General features: G+C 33.9%; 1 protein-coding gene across 1 annotated transcript; it reads left to right on the top strand.

Annotated features, from left to right (window-relative positions):
• Nucleotides 1-1,307, top strand: LOC140036023 (uncharacterized). The gene is made up of 2 exons (XM_072077301.1): nucleotides 1-509; nucleotides 604-1,307. Exons 1-2 carry the CDS (start codon nucleotides 192-194, stop codon nucleotides 751-753), a joined length of 468 nt encoding a protein of 155 aa, XP_071933402.1. The 5' UTR covers nucleotides 1-191; the 3' UTR covers nucleotides 754-1,307.
• Nucleotides 1,308-15,994: the final 14,687 nt, after the last annotated feature.

The raw sequence follows: 15,994 nt of genomic DNA, 5'->3' as shown, positions 1-15,994 counted from the left end.
AGAGAATAATAGTTGCAAAGTCCAAGGATATGGTACATGCAAAGCTGAATGTAAACATTACTAAACCTCAAGTTTATAAGACATTCATGAAGGCAAAAATTTTGATCCATGGGAGCTACAAAGATCAGTACAACAGATTGTGGGATTATTGTGATGAACTAATGAAGGCAAATCCTGGTTCCACAGTGTAAATGGAGACTACATTAGATAAAGATTCTGGAAAACAAAGATTTCAGAGACTTTACATTTGCTTTGAGGCACTGAAGAGAGGATTTAAATCTGGTTGTAGGAAGATAATTGGAGTTGATGGTTGCCACTTGAGAGGTCCACATCCAGGTGTGTTATTAACTGCAGTTGGAATAGATCCAAATGACTGTGTTTATCCAGTTGCATATGCAGTAGTTGAAGCAGAAAATAAGAGGTCATGGAAGTGGTTTATTGAATTCTTGAAATATGACCTATCCATCAACGATCAAAGAAATTGGAGCTTCATAAGTGATAGACAGAAGGTGAATAAAATCGAATTACATTGTTTGTATATGTTTATTGCAAATATATGAATTCTTACTGATTATTTCAGACCTGCATTTGTCTTTTTTGCAGGGTTTAGGATCTGCAATTCAAGAAGTCATTCCTGATGTTGAGCACAGACATTGTGTAAAGTACTTGCACAACAACTTCAAAAAATATCATCCGGGTGAAGCATTGAAGGAATGTGCAAGGTCATTGTACATGAGGATGTTCGAAAATTAGATGGAGTGTTTACGGGATTATGATGTAGCTGCTTGGTAGTGGTTAAATGACAACACCTCTCCCTATCACTAGTCAAGATCACACTTTCGAGTGGCTGCCAAGTGTGACATTCTCCTTAATAATTTATGTGAAAGTTTTAATTCGGTTATAATGGATGCAAGGGAAAAGCCAACCCTTGGAATGCTTGAGACTATCAGAATCTATCTAATAGAAAGGCTTTGTATGAAAAAGGAGTGGATGAAGAAGAGGAGTGATAAGATTAGCCCAAAAATTCAAAAGAAACTGGAGAAGGAAAAAAACAGAAGCAGTTGCAAATATTGCGAGATGGTCTGATCAAGATAAATTTGAGGTTACACACATGTATGGAGGCAAGCATGTGGTGGACTTAAAGCAGCAGACCTGTACCTGCAGGAGATGAGAGTTGACTGGATTGCCATGCTGCCATATGATTTGTTGTATTTCTTTAATAGGTCAAGAGCCAGAAAGTCTTGTTCATCATTATTACTCACGAGACAGTTACTTGAAAGCTTATGAGCCAGCAATTGCTCCTTTGAGTAGGCCAAATGTTTGGGTGCAACCGGATAAGGATCCTGTCTTATCACCCTTGAGGTTGAAGTTACCTGATCGGCCAAAGAAAGTAAGAAGAAGGGAACTAGAAGAGCCTATGCCTAATTCAAAGGGGTTTACCAAACTTTCCAAATCTGGCCTTGTTAGAATGGCATGTAAAAAATACAATCAAAAGAGGCATACAGTGAGAAAGTGTCCACTGCTAGTACCTTCTAATGAGCTTGGTGCATCTAGCAATAAGAGGGCACCACCGTCCAACTCTAACAAGTATAGCAAATGCACGACACTTGGCCATAACAAGAGAACTTGTCCAGAAAATCTCGAGACAAGGGAGAATGCTACATGTGAATTACCCCCAAAACCTGGTAAATTGACCTATCCCTGTGACGACTCCACCTCCTCCTAAGGCGTACCCTAGAGTTTAGCGAGTTGCCTGCCCAACTCTCATCAGGATTCACTCACTCATAGCTCGAGAAAATAACTTACATTCATCGAAAATAATTAACACAACCATTTCAAACTTAATATATACATCTATGCTCAAATCCAACTACAAGGCTTATACACGCCTAATTACATTAACGGGTTTACAATCCAAGTACAATCAACCCTAATCGGGTGTTAGTGCGAGTACAATTCAAAATTCAAAACTAGGCTACTCTGTACAAGTCTCACGCCTCGCTCGTACCCCCTGTAAGGAAAACAAAACTAACGGAGTGAGATAAAACTCAGTGATGTTCCAAATAGCAAATTGACCATTAATTAATAGTAAATGTATCATAGTAGCGAAATAGTGAGCATAACAAGTCAAGAAAATGAGCAATACACTTGTACAACCAACATTTCAAATTCAGTATTTCACATAAAAGGATATAGTTGCTTTGGTAAACCAGTTCCACAATAGTTTGATCAAATAGTAGTTGACACTCCGTCAACTTTCAAGTAATGTAATTAGTCCAGTAGTACATCACTTAACTCCAATCTCCGTCCACCAACCAAACCCCTTACTGGGCCCGAACTCCTTGATAAATACTGGTGATAATACTCGAGTATACTGATTAGTTGAGTAGATAGCACTCCACTCAACAATACTAGATATCCATGGTTCATTATCTAATCGACCAAGCCCTTACTGGCTCGACTCGATTAATTAGCCAGTAGAGTTTGGGCCCCCAAGAAGTCGATGAGATACATCTCCAATTGACTGAATCAAGATAAAAGTACGGAGACAGAAATGAGAGATATCTCCCACTCGGATCGAGTGTGGTACATACTGCCGCTCAGTACTTACAAGTCACGCACAAGTATCTCAAGTCAATTGCAACAATAAACACATTAGGGCAAGTGCGATAAAGTACACCCTTGCCCGATCATACCAATCACATATTATTCGATCATATTGGTCAAGTATTGAAAACTAGTGTCCAGTTCAATCAGGTATTTGGAAGCACTCACCAAAGATTTAGTGCTTGCCAAAATCACGTTCAAATGTAACTCCTTGGTTGGAGTCCAAATCTGCGATACAATATCATTTAAAAGCTTCAAATCATTAGGGTTCGAAACTTAAGAGTTTTGCTTTAAACAGATCAAGTAAATGAAACTCGTTTAGATAGGATTCATGTTATGTATCAAACACTAGAAAATTCATGCTCACTCTTTTGGTATTACTAAAGAAGCAACTAAGCATTTGAGTCTAAAAGACGAAGAAAATATATTCCGAGTGGTCACCACTTTCATTTTTCCAAGGATATGAGTTTCGACCAAATTTTAGCTTATATACCTTTACGAAAGAAGACTCAAATACCATAGACATTCCAAGTTCAATTCGACCTCAAATCTTCGCTCAAACCGCGAGTACACACGTCTAACCTTCGAGTGAAAATTTGGGCAGCATGCCCTTTGTATTTAGCTATTTTCCAGCCATTTATGACTTCATTAGTTTCCTCAACTTAGCCTAATTCAACATATAAGCAAGCTCAACACAATAGCAATTCAACTAGACTCAATATTATCCAATTACAAGTCAATTCGAGCAGTGCAACCATCCAAATCAAAGCTAGAAGTTAGAAACTAGTTTTAAAGACAAATAGCCACACAGTAGGCTTGACATCTCTCGGCAGTCACAACTGAAGCTATGCTTATCGGATTGGGATAAATTTTATGGCGTTTCGAAACTATTCCTATGAAGACACTGACACCCAGTTCTTGCATCTTCAAGGTCAAAAATCGCAATCTCGGAGAAACTAGAAGACTGTCAGCTAATCTGGGTAATTGGGCAGTTAGGGATATTTTAGTCATTTCATTTTCTACAGTGCTCCGATTGAGCTGAAATTTTGTAGGTATCTAGCTAACTCAATTACATAAAACTTTCATGTTTTGAGCAAGAACTGATTTGTTCTTTATCATGGACGAATATGCAGTTCCAGTTGGGTCCAAAAACTGGGCAGAATCACTAACCCTAGCTGAAATTCGTTAATCTTCACCAAAACTAGAGTATCATCCAATATAATTCAATATTCAAGTCATCTATCCAATAAAATGCAACATAAGAGAGAGAATAAGAGTTCTTAGCTTAATACCTTCAAGCTCAAACTAAGTCGAGTGCGATAAAGTACACTCCCGACTTAGAAGGCGAGGGACAATTGAAAACACTTCACAATGAATCACTTAGCAATATTCATAATACATACACATAAACAGTTAACACATAATTTGGAAAACACTCACCAAGGATTCAAATGACTACTCTTGAGTCTCGAGTTGGTTTCTTGGTTCACGGCTACTTCCTAGTACAAGTTAATAAGTTCAAAGTAAAAATATAATTTGTAGTCGATCATTTGTTATTCTTTTATTTAAACTTATTAAAATCAAGTTTGACCTTAAAATACAACTATAACATTCTCAATAGTTATTTATCATTTTATTTTCGAAACTTATTGACTTTATTATTTTTAAACCATGAAATACCTATCTTCAAGTTTATAAACCTGTATAATGTTTAAACTAATATACTTTCTCAATCCAGTAGTAATTATGGCTTATAGATACTCCATTTTCCCTTTTAAGACTAACTAAGCTCTAGGTTGTTTGTGAATTAAATTTTATTTCACAAGCTGAACTTCTCAAGTTTTATAGTCTCTTAAATATTATAAAAACTAATTTAAGTGATTAGGAGCCATTTCGTGTATATAGCCATAACAAATTACCTTAGAGTTTCTAAAACATTATATATGTCTTAATCTCATTACCAATTCAACCATTCAACATAATTCAGCAATATTACTTCAAAATCCATTAGGTTTGGTAGCTCTAAAACAAGGTTAACGTACATATATAAATTTTAAGATCTTATAAAACATTTGAGCTAAGATAAAATCATTTCATTCTAATCTTAACAATTAAAGCTGATGGAACTTTTATTTCTTCCCCTTTAGACTGAACTAGACTCTAGTTTGCATGTTATTCCTATTTGTTCCACTTCACTAGCCCTTCGAGTTTTAAATTCTTTAAAGTATTCAAAACAAGGTTAAGATGCTACAAATGGATATATATATATATATATATATATATATATATATATATATATATATATGTATAGTTACAACAAACTATCTTAGAATTTTGTTCAAAAACTTCAAGGAAAGTTCATCTCTTCCCTGTTTCGGCCAACAAGTATAATTTCCAGCAATATCATTCAAATTGTTCAACAAATCTCCATCTTTTACTGGCTTGAAACACTAAACACGTAGCTCATAATTTGCCCACCCAAACTAGAACAAATAACACACAATTCCAGAAAATAATCCCACCAAAAGCCTCAACTAATTCGGCCAGCAACACATCACAATTTCCAGCAGTATAGCAATTTAACATATGGTGCTTTCTCCATAATTTTCTTCAATTTTAACTCCAACTCATCATGCAAAAGATAATTCTCCAACTACAGAGTAAACTTGATGATTAATATAAAATTTTACAGCCAGAATTTGAAAGGAAAAACTGATCTGAAGTCTATTTCTCTCTCTCGGTCAAGCTGTGACTGTTTTGGACCGCAATCAGTTTTTAAACAAGAGATTTCTCCATTAACTACTTCAGTTCCCATTCAACTCCAACATGCATGCTAAAACTAAAAAAATTATGCAAGGTATTCAGCTTCAACGTAGGAATTTGGAACCCAAAAATCTGTCAAGAAAATTGGAAAATTTCCTTACTTCATCTCTCGGCTAGCTAGACAGAACCACCGGTTAATTCTTGCAAATTTTTCACTCAAGCTAACAACTCTGCACTAGTTACTCAGATAAGACAAGGAAATAACACATGGTTTGAGCTTCTAGCAGAAAGTTATTCCATACATTCGGTTACTAAGATGCAAATTTCAGTTTCTTCCTCTCGGATGAAGCTGGAAAAATTCCAGCATGTTTCTTCCAATGTTTTAAAAACCGGACCGTTCATTGAACCGGTGAAGTGAAAGAGTCGAGGTTCAACTGGTCAGACCGGTTCAACATCGGTTCAATGAATTTTTTAAAAAATTATTTATATAAATATATATATGTACAAAATAAGACATGTAATGGATTAATTTAATACTTTATATGATGAAAGGTTTACTATTTTTTAATAACTTGGATTTTTTAAAAATAAATTTTTTAAATTATAAGTTAAAACAAATAAATTTCATCTCAATTTCAATTATATCTAAATCCAACCCAAAAATATCACAATATTTTGAAATTATACAAAATTCACGTCTATGAGAATTTAGATATTGTGAACTTAAATTTTAATTTACGTTTTAGAGATTGCAATTAAAAAAAGGAAGTTTGGAGTTCGAAGGAAGTCAAGAAAATCGAAAATAGAAATGTAAACTTGATAAGGAACAAAAAATGAGATAAAAGTGAGTGGTTGTAGCATTAAATAATTTGGGTTAAAAAAATAATTCTTTTTAAACTTTTTTCAATTTAATGGACAAAAACAAAATTAAAAGATGGAAGAAAACATCAATAAATTAAAAATAAAGAGGTTTGATTAAAAAGGGAATGACAAAAAAAAAGAGGATAGAGAGAGAGAGTTGAAAATTAAAAAGAAAGAGTCATGAGAGAATGAGATTTTGTAAGAAAAATGGAAAAAAGAAATATGAGTGTTTGCTTTATATAAATAAGTTATCAGAAAAAACTAATAGGATGTAATGGTGCAACGGTTAATACATTGGTCTTCTATTATAAAGGTCTTGAGTTCGAATCTTGATAGCTGCATTTTGCAAAAAAAAAAAAAAAAAAAGGAGAAAGGTTGAAAACCGGTTCAATAGCGGTTCGACCGCAGTTTTTACAGTTCGACCGGTTCTTGACCGATTTTCTGACAAAGTCAACTATGGCATTGAATCGGACCGGTGCCATGGCCGGTTCGAGGTTCAACCGGTCGAACCAGCCGGTCCGGTCCGATTTTCAAAACATTGGTTTCTTCATGTGGTCTCAACCCAAGGCTCCACCTTTTCCCCAAGTTTTCTTCAACTAAACTTCCCAAAACATCAGAAGCCAACGTATTACATGCAAAACCTATCATTAGTTTCCATTTTTACAATAATAACAGGCTGCAACTCAACATGCAAGCTCACGGTTCCCCAACTTCAGTCCAACTCCTATTTTACTTCCATATCAGAATTCCCCTCAGCTAAATCTTGTTATTCCTGGCTAAAACCCAACATATAGCCCCTATTCTCAGTTATATTCAAGAAATAAAAGGGTGGTTACAGATTCTAACATTTTCTCTCCTAAAGCTCGAAAATTACAGATCACTTTCCTTTCCCTCAGCTCTGGCTCCTCCAACTCTTGCACCTGCTATTCTTTTCCCCCCACTGATGTAGCTGATACGCGAAGTTGCCGACTATTTTTCTCTTCTTACTCACTCGGTTATGGCTGGAAGGAACCAGAGATGCTCCTTCACTCTCACACTCTCTCACAGTTTCGGGTATGAAGAAGAAACAAAGCTTCGTTCTCTGTTTTCTTTCTTTTGTTTCCTCTCGGTTGATGATACTAGAGTAGTTGATCACTCAAACTTCCTCTTCAGTCGGTGGTGATAATTCCAAAGCTCTTTCCACGCAGTTCTACTTAGGTCTAGAACTCAGGTATTTGGCTGGTCACATGGTAATTTAGCTAGGATGAAGGGTTAGTTAGGTCATTTGATATTCACTTATTTGCTTACTAAGGGCTGTGGTTTTATTAACTCACACATTAACTCCCAACCTCATTTGTATTTCCTTAATCCATTAGATTCTCACACATTTGGTTTTATAGGAAATTAACTAGACATGTAGCTCGTTCAACTATAATATATTCAATTCACACAAATTACGGTATGCATATCATATGTTTATTTGATTCATATAATTTTTTAATTTTAATTTTAATTTATTTTATTATTATTTTTGACATCATTCTAGGATATTTCTAAATTCTCAATTTATAGAATAATTAAATTTAGTCATTTAATTTGACCAATTATTTGTTATCTATAATATTTCAAATGATGAAATAAGGGTAATAATGGCTAAGTCTATTCAAGATTTTCTCGAGTTATCACAATCCCTCCACTGGTTTTATGGTGTAATACTTAACTAATGGTGTTTTGATGAGTATAGATCAAGTGTTTGACAAGGAGCCGACTGAAGTACCTCCAGAATCTAGCTCAATGCCAGATGTTCCAACTGGTTAGCAATAGGGTTTTTCCATGTATTTGTAGTTCATAATAATTTTATTCTTGTACTTGTTAACTGTTTTAACTTTATTTCATGGTCAGGTGATAAAGCACAGGCTCCTATTGATGATGTAGAGGTTATTGATTTACAGCCATAAGCTCAAGAAGAACTACCTGAAGTGCGAAAGAAATTCACCAAGTGTTCCTTCTGTCATGGCTTAGGACATAATCGGCAAACATGTGGAACCTGGCAAGCTCGAGCATGGAGAAAAAGGGAGGCTGCTATGACTGTTTTTGATCCATTCCCTCTATCAAACGGAAAAATGACTAGGAAAAAGAAGACAGTAAGTTGAAGTAATTTATAAAGTTAACAGCATGTCTTGCACATTTGCTGGACAATGATTTTGACATGACTTAAATGGAGACTATTTATGGCTTTTGACATGTGATTTTTTTGTGCAGGCACATAGGCTGTTGGATGAAAAAGATGATATTGTTGCCCGGTCAACTTAATGGAGCTTGGGAATAAAAAACTTCTATTTTGCGGGACATGCTCTGTTTTGTACATTAAGAGCTTTTGTTTTGTCATAAAGTACTAATTGGATTAACGATAGGAATTTGATGTATTTTGGTCAATATACATGTGTCAACTTCTAATGATCTGATGTGGCTGCATTTTGTCTAAAGCGAATTCAATGCTTTTGTAAAATTCAGCCTGCTATATTGGCAATGTCGCACCTATGTTGATGACTATGAACTTCTATTGGCACTCTTCTTGTACCATTTACTTTGACTTTCTTCTTGTTGTTTAGCATTTTATATGATACATTTGGTAATTGTGCAAGTAGGGATTGTCAAAATTTAAGACGAAACTCTATCAACTTTTTTATACAACTTGAGGTGAATCTTTGGTAAAATTTTAACAAAGATGTCTTTCAAGGTAATGTGCCCAACAACTGACAAAATCTCTCAATCATTTTATAAAGATATCGTTGGAGATAATGTGCCCAGCAACTTTGACAAAATCTCTCAATCATTTTACAAAAACATCAATCGAGACAATGTTCCATTTTAGTACATAAACATGTTCCATACACCAATGTACGATACACCAATGTGTACATTCCAACATTACAGCATTCAAATTACATGAAGCAATTACTCAACTTTTAACTTCATACAATAGGATCTAATGTAGCATTTTAAAGTTGACATTCCTTTCATTGCCACTGGGTAATAGTACAGCAATAACCATAATATATATGCAACCCACGACCAGCATTAGCCACTTCCTTGCTGCTTTCAACTTCCTAATTTCACTTTTGAGCACCTTGTCCTCTTCTTCAAGCTTACACATTTCAATTTTCATGAAATTATTTTCTTCCTTAGCTTTCCTCAAATTCTTCAAATTTCTCGCCATCATATTTTTTGTTATCTGTTGCATAGGTGGATCATACCACAGAAAATAATTGCAGGCTTTTGATGTCTACAAGACTAGTAATTCCAGCCATTAGTTGTAGTAAATTATATAATACATCAAAATATACAAGCAATATGTCATGATTAATTGTAAAAATTACCCCGTAATTTATGCATCCATGAAATCTTTTGCCTGGGTTCGCACGAAGTAACAATTCTACATTCTTCACGGCAATGACAAATTACTGCCTTATCCCCATTGTAGAATTCTACCCTTTCTCCCTTCACCCCTGTCAATTGCCCACTATCTTGGCTATCCAGATTTGAGTGTTGGCTGCTACATAAACTTGAGGGGGAGTTGTCCAAGTTTCTGCTTGATTGCATTTCACTTGCAAATATCCAAGTTCAGTGACTTGCCCTAATTCCTATGAGCTCTTCTCTCTCAATTTTCAGAGGTTTCTTTTCCTTCATGATGTCAAAGTTGCTATTATAATCCTTATAATTAGACAATTAAACCTGTCATTCCAATTATACCCCTGGTCCGCCATGGAAAATACATAAAATGTGTTGGCGCCTTCCAATAAGTCCTACATTGAACCCGATAAAATTGTTTGAGAACTAAATTGGTGAAACAAAATTGTAAAGAATGAAATTGGTTTAAGTAAAAAAATTTAGGGACCAAATTGGTGATTTCCCATTCTCAAAATACCATCTCCTTATATAAACCCTCCTATTCCTCCTTCACTTCTCTTATCAAAGCTGATATTCACCATCTCTCTCCCTATCTCTCTATCATTTCAAAATTTTTGTACTTTTTTTGATATTTTTTCCCAAATTATAACGTTCAAATTGGGCCCAATTTTATATTTTTTTCCTAAAATTTTCAGAGTTTTCTTTGAACAAATTCTTGTTTTCCACAAATTATTTGTTTTCCAGAAGAGATTGGGATTGGGTGTGTGTTTCTATGTGTGAAAATGGCGGAGAAAGAAAGACGCAAATTCAGGACTTTTTTATTTGTTCATACGCCAATTGAAGATTCAAGTAAACTAAAGCTATTCATTTCACTAATTTTTTGTTTTTCTTTTTGAAATTTAATTTATTTTTTGTAATAAATATTTCATCGGAAATGTTTGATACAAGGTCGGTTCTTGAACTTTCCTTTTTTCACTTAAATAAAAATTCCATCCAGAATGTGTGATATAGATTTTTGGGGTTTTTACTTTATTCAGATAGTGGTTCAGCCTCTGAAAAGTGCAGCAAATTCATGGACTTTGACTAGTTAAAATGTTAGTGGAACATTCAGGTGAATAATGTCTACTAATATCTTTAATTTTTTATTTTTCTTTTCTAAATGGTGTTTGAATTTTATCAATTTATTTCTCGATATTGCTAATCTTTTATGACTAAATGATCTTTTTTGTACAGGTAACTTTTTTTTATTTGTTTTGTTACAGATTTATGGACTTTAGAATGTTGGGAGATAGGAATTTAGTTTATTGACATAGAATATTTTTTAGAGTAAATTTGAATTTATAAAAATCTGGATTTAAAACTGCTATAGCACAGAAAGTCTTTCAGGGTTAAATCTTGATTACGATTTTCCAGGATCTGTAACTTTACTTGGAGGATTAGGTTTTTAGGGTTAAAGCTTGGTTAGGTTTTCTAGGATATGTAACTTTACTTGGTAGATTAGGGTTTTAGGGTTTGTATGGTTTTCAATAGCTTCAAATCTGAGATTTTTAATGTGCCTCTGATCACTTGATTTGTTTGATAAATTTCGAATCCAGATCATATAGAAGGGGAAGTTATGTGCAAAATATTTTGTTTTATTTTTATTTTTTTTCTTTTTTGTGGTTTGTCAATTTTGGTCACGTACTATTACATTGGAGGAGTTAGTTTTAGATTCTGACACTTTTAGTAGCTACTGTTGCAGTAGTAGCTACTTTTAGATTCTGACACTTTTACATGATTTATTAGTAAAATGAATACTTTAAGTTGCTTGCTGTTGGTGGTCATAGTTTGAGAGTGACTAGATATGAAGCTATGCTATTTAAAAACTTTAGTAGATTGTGAATTTGTGATGCTTGTGCCTTTTACATTGGTGCAATAGACCAAGTAAAGAATTTCAGGTTGCTTTTCTTTTGTGGTCATCGTTGGAGAGTGACTCTATCTTTTAAATTTTTTCTATTTAATCATCTGGGAAGACTTATAACTTTGCAGGGGTATTGTCTTTTTACTTGATTGTCATCTATTAACCATGTTGATTGATTATTGATCAATGACTGTCAAGAATGTTTTAGATTGCTCGCTTGTTATGGTCATAGATTTGAAGTGCCTCTGTTTTGCATCAACATATCTCTTGCATCATGTCTTTTTCGATTGGTATATGTCTGTTTCCATGTCATAGTTCTTTTTTAAGTCTAATGGTTCTTGGCTATTCATTCATACTTTTTTAGAGTCCTAGATGCTAGTTGTGGTTGGTAAAAAGTCCAAATCTGTTCCAATTGTAATTTGATAAATTGGAATTCAGTTTTCCAGATAAGTTGACTTATACTCTCATGTTAGTTTGATTGTGCCACGTAATAATGTCCAGAGCAATATTTCAGGCTTTTCTTTCTATATAAACATGAGCTATTGTTGGATTGAGTATCCTGATTTTAGTTAATAGACGAATGCTGAGTAGCTTTGCTGCATACTCGTGAATTATTATTAATGTATGAGCTTCAACGAAGATGGACTCCATGTCTAACTTCTATTACATCCATCTACTTTATTAATTTAAACTCTTTTTTTAGTACATGTCTAATTATGCGCCTTTGTTAGGCCCCAAGACAACCTAAAAGGAGGGTGAATTAGGTTGATTAAAAAAAACTAATCAGGTTATGGACACTTTTTGCTCAATACGAAATTTACCCTCTTTTCTAAGAGATCACACAATGAAGTAATCAATAAAGGAGCAATATCACTTGAGAAAAGTAGAAGAAATATGCAATTTAAGGATCACAAGATGATAAATAAATAAAAAGAGAAGAATTGTAAACTAATTGACTACTAACCTCCTCTTAACCTCGAAGATCAATTCACAAAACATGTTTCTTCAAATTAATGTAATACAACCAATCTTGTGTATAAAGGAAAGTTCACTTCCTCCTTGTCCCAAGTTTCATTCGGTCAAAATAAGAAGTTTTACAATCCCTCAGGATAATCCTCACAAAGTTACACTATTGAAATATTCTTTTACAAATGAAAAGCTTACAAGGAATCTTACATCACAAAGAGTACAAATGTTACTTGAAGAGTATTTTCTCACTAAAACTACTCTTGATCTTTTTGTATTCTCAGTATACAAAAAGTATTTTTTTTGAAGTTTCTGACCATGCACTATTTATGGGAGACCAAAAAAGTGCTTTATTAAAGCTTCCAACGGATAGAAAGTAGGTAAAGAGTCAACTAGCCTTTGGAAGTATCGGAATCTGATGCTTGCGTCCGAAAGTGGACAGAGAATTTGAAAAATCATTTCATTTCTTTCGGACGTCCGGTATGATGTTTTTCGTCCGATATGATCGTTCGGTACTTGCCCTGTCTATCGGATATCCAGTATTGTCATTGTGAGCGTCTGACAGTTTTCGACTTTCTTTTTTTTTCTTTCAATTGCTTTTTGAATCAAATTTCTTCAGAGTTGAAAATCTTTCGCATTGAAAAAATATTAGTTTGAATTATTCAATTATTTTGTAAATATCAAAAAATCGGGATTGAAATCATCATTCTCCCCCTTTTTGATGATGACAAAACAATGGATGATATTTAAAAAAAAAAGAGCAAAAACTCCCCCTTATACATAGCATCCATAACCAATTCAAAATCATTCAGTACCAACATGAGCAAAATCATGAGCAAAGTAATTTTCATCATAGTCAACATAATATTATTAAAAAATCCTTCTTCTACATAGCAACCATAATCAATTCAAAATCACCAATTCAAAATCATTCAGTAATTTTTCCCCTTTTTTGTCATTATAAAATCAGAAAGTAATTGCCATCAAAAGTAACATCATCAGCTAACATCAAAATCAATCAATGACAACCATCACCAGCTAATATCAGCAGAAAAATAATATCAAAGGATGTCAATTCATATCAACCAAAATTCATTAATGATAATATTCAAAAACGTCAAGGGAAACACAGTACGAAACATAAAAAACATTACAAAAAAAACTGAAAATGCATCTAATATGAAGTGCAAATGACCCTAGAGTGCCTAAAGTGTGATCTTAGATGGTCCGGGTCTTCTCCTTGCAAGGCAAAATGAAGAGGGATCCAATTCGTCTTCAGTCTCTTCATCATCTGCTTCACTTCCTTATGTGGCTGGAGCCTTGTTTTTTTTTCTGAAGTTGGGGGATGATGAGGAGTAGGCTGAGAGCTCGAGGCATCTATTTTAGTAGTGGGAGGAATGAACTTAGTTCGTGGTTGCTTTTCATGTGTAGGTTCTTTCTCTTGTGGGACAGGAGGCATAAGTGTGAGAACGCGAGAAAATCAGGTATGTGCTTTGCATTTATTTTATTTTATTTATCTTGATATTGGAAATATTACATATAACGAATAAGTGGTTAAATTAAATGTCTAATTGAATTCCTATGAAATCGAGAATTAGAAATATCCTAGATTGGTGTAGAAAAATTTTTTTGAATCAAATAAACACATGGTATCTATATTGTAAATTGTGTCATTTGCATATATTACTAGACACGTAGCATATATTATACAATTGAATAAATTATATGTCTAGTTGATTTTCCTTTAAAATCGAATGTATGAAATTCTCCTAGATTAATGTACAAGAATTTTGTAAGGGTATATAAATTAGAACAAATGAAGTTTGGAGTCAATGCATAAAAGAACAAAATCGCAGCCCCTTAGTGAGCAAATAAGCTAATACTAATGACCTAACTAACCCTGAATCTTGGTTAAACTACTATGCAACCTAAGGAAGCCATCTTCTGGTAGACAACCGAGAGGAAACAAAGAGAAAGAAATTGCTAGTTGGGCGGTGGCCGAGAGGAAAGAAACACAAGGCAGCTTTCTTTCTTTCTTTCCAAAAACGGAATCGAGGGAGTGGAACTAAGAGTAAGGGAGAGAAAATTTGGTTAGCTTCATCATCTGCTGATCATAATCAAGAAGAGAAAGGCAAGGAAAATAGGAGGGATAGCTGGTGTAGACCTTGAGGAAACAAAGCTGGGAAAATCTGGTCAGTCTGCAATTTTTAACTCTTAAAGGAAAGAGGTAAATTCTCTGTGATCAGTACTTATTTATTGAGTATAAATGAATATATATATATATATATATATATATATATGTATACAAGCTGCAAGATAAGTTTTAGCAGAGGAAAAGAGCTTTGATTGAAGAAAAATTCTGGTTTGAGATTAAAATGATTATTTGACTGAAGTTGTAGCAACCGGGAGTTAATTACATGAATTTCAGCTCATTAGCAGTGTAAAAATGGAAAATATAATATAAGAAAAGCATGTAATATGGTTATCTCAGGTATTATAAGAAGTTTAGTTGAAGAAATTTGGGAAAAGTTGGAAATTGGGAGGACCGATGGAAGATCCTTGCTGGAATTTTTCCAGCTTCATCCGAGTGAGGGGGGGGAATGGAAAAGTTTCAGCTGTCTTTGGTGAATAATGACTCTAAAATTCTGTGTTAATCTGTAATATGTTGTACAATATCTTGATTTCTTCATGCATGAGAGGTTTGAGCATAAAATGGAGGGATCTAGTAGAAGAAACTCGTCTTTAGGCATTACTTGCTGCTACGAACCAGCTTTATAGCCGAGAGAGGATATAAATCTTGGTTCAGCTTTTCCCTTGGATTTTTGGCTATAAATTTCTATGTTTTGCTTAAGATGGTCTGTAGTTGAATGATCATCCCCTGCATGTCTAGTTGGAGCATGAAACTAAAAAGAAAATTATGAGAAAACACCACATGTTAAACTGCTATACTGCTGCAAATTGTAATTAGTTGATGATAGATTGTTGTGCGTAGCTTTTGGGTTGAATAATTTGTTGAAACTAGATGCTATTTGCCTTGGTATATGTTGGACTGAATGTACTTTAAATATTTAGAGCTTTAAGTGTTGAAGATATGTGATCTGATATTATGGAAAGATTTGATATTGTAAATATTAGGAAAGATATGATTATAGTATCATGTATTAATTAGGTATCATATGATTATAGTATCATATATTAATTAGGTAGTAGATTGATTTAGATTAGCATGATTTTAGCATCTAAATTAAGTTACACTTGTGTATATATATATGTATATTGTGTAGTCTAAAGATATGAAGAAGAGTATTTTCTCTCCCTTTGTCTTAGTTTTCATGGTATCAGAGCCCTACCATCAAGGTTAGGGTCTCTGTCCGCTACCAGAAAATTCATTAATCATCATTCGGTTCATCTGGTTCTGTATAGGACATATCTGTGTTCTATTCTTCACTCTTGTTTTAAAGAGTTCAGATCTGTCCTCTTTTATTTTTTTCTGTTAATTCTAAACCC

This window comes from Coffea arabica, chromosome 2c (assembly GCF_036785885.1).
Source record: "Coffea arabica cultivar ET-39 chromosome 2c, Coffea Arabica ET-39 HiFi, whole genome shotgun sequence".
NCBI lineage: Eukaryota > Viridiplantae > Streptophyta > Magnoliopsida > Gentianales > Rubiaceae > Coffea > Coffea arabica.
The sequence above is the reverse complement of the archived record's forward strand: the minus strand, read 5'-3'. Positions and strand labels throughout refer to the sequence as shown.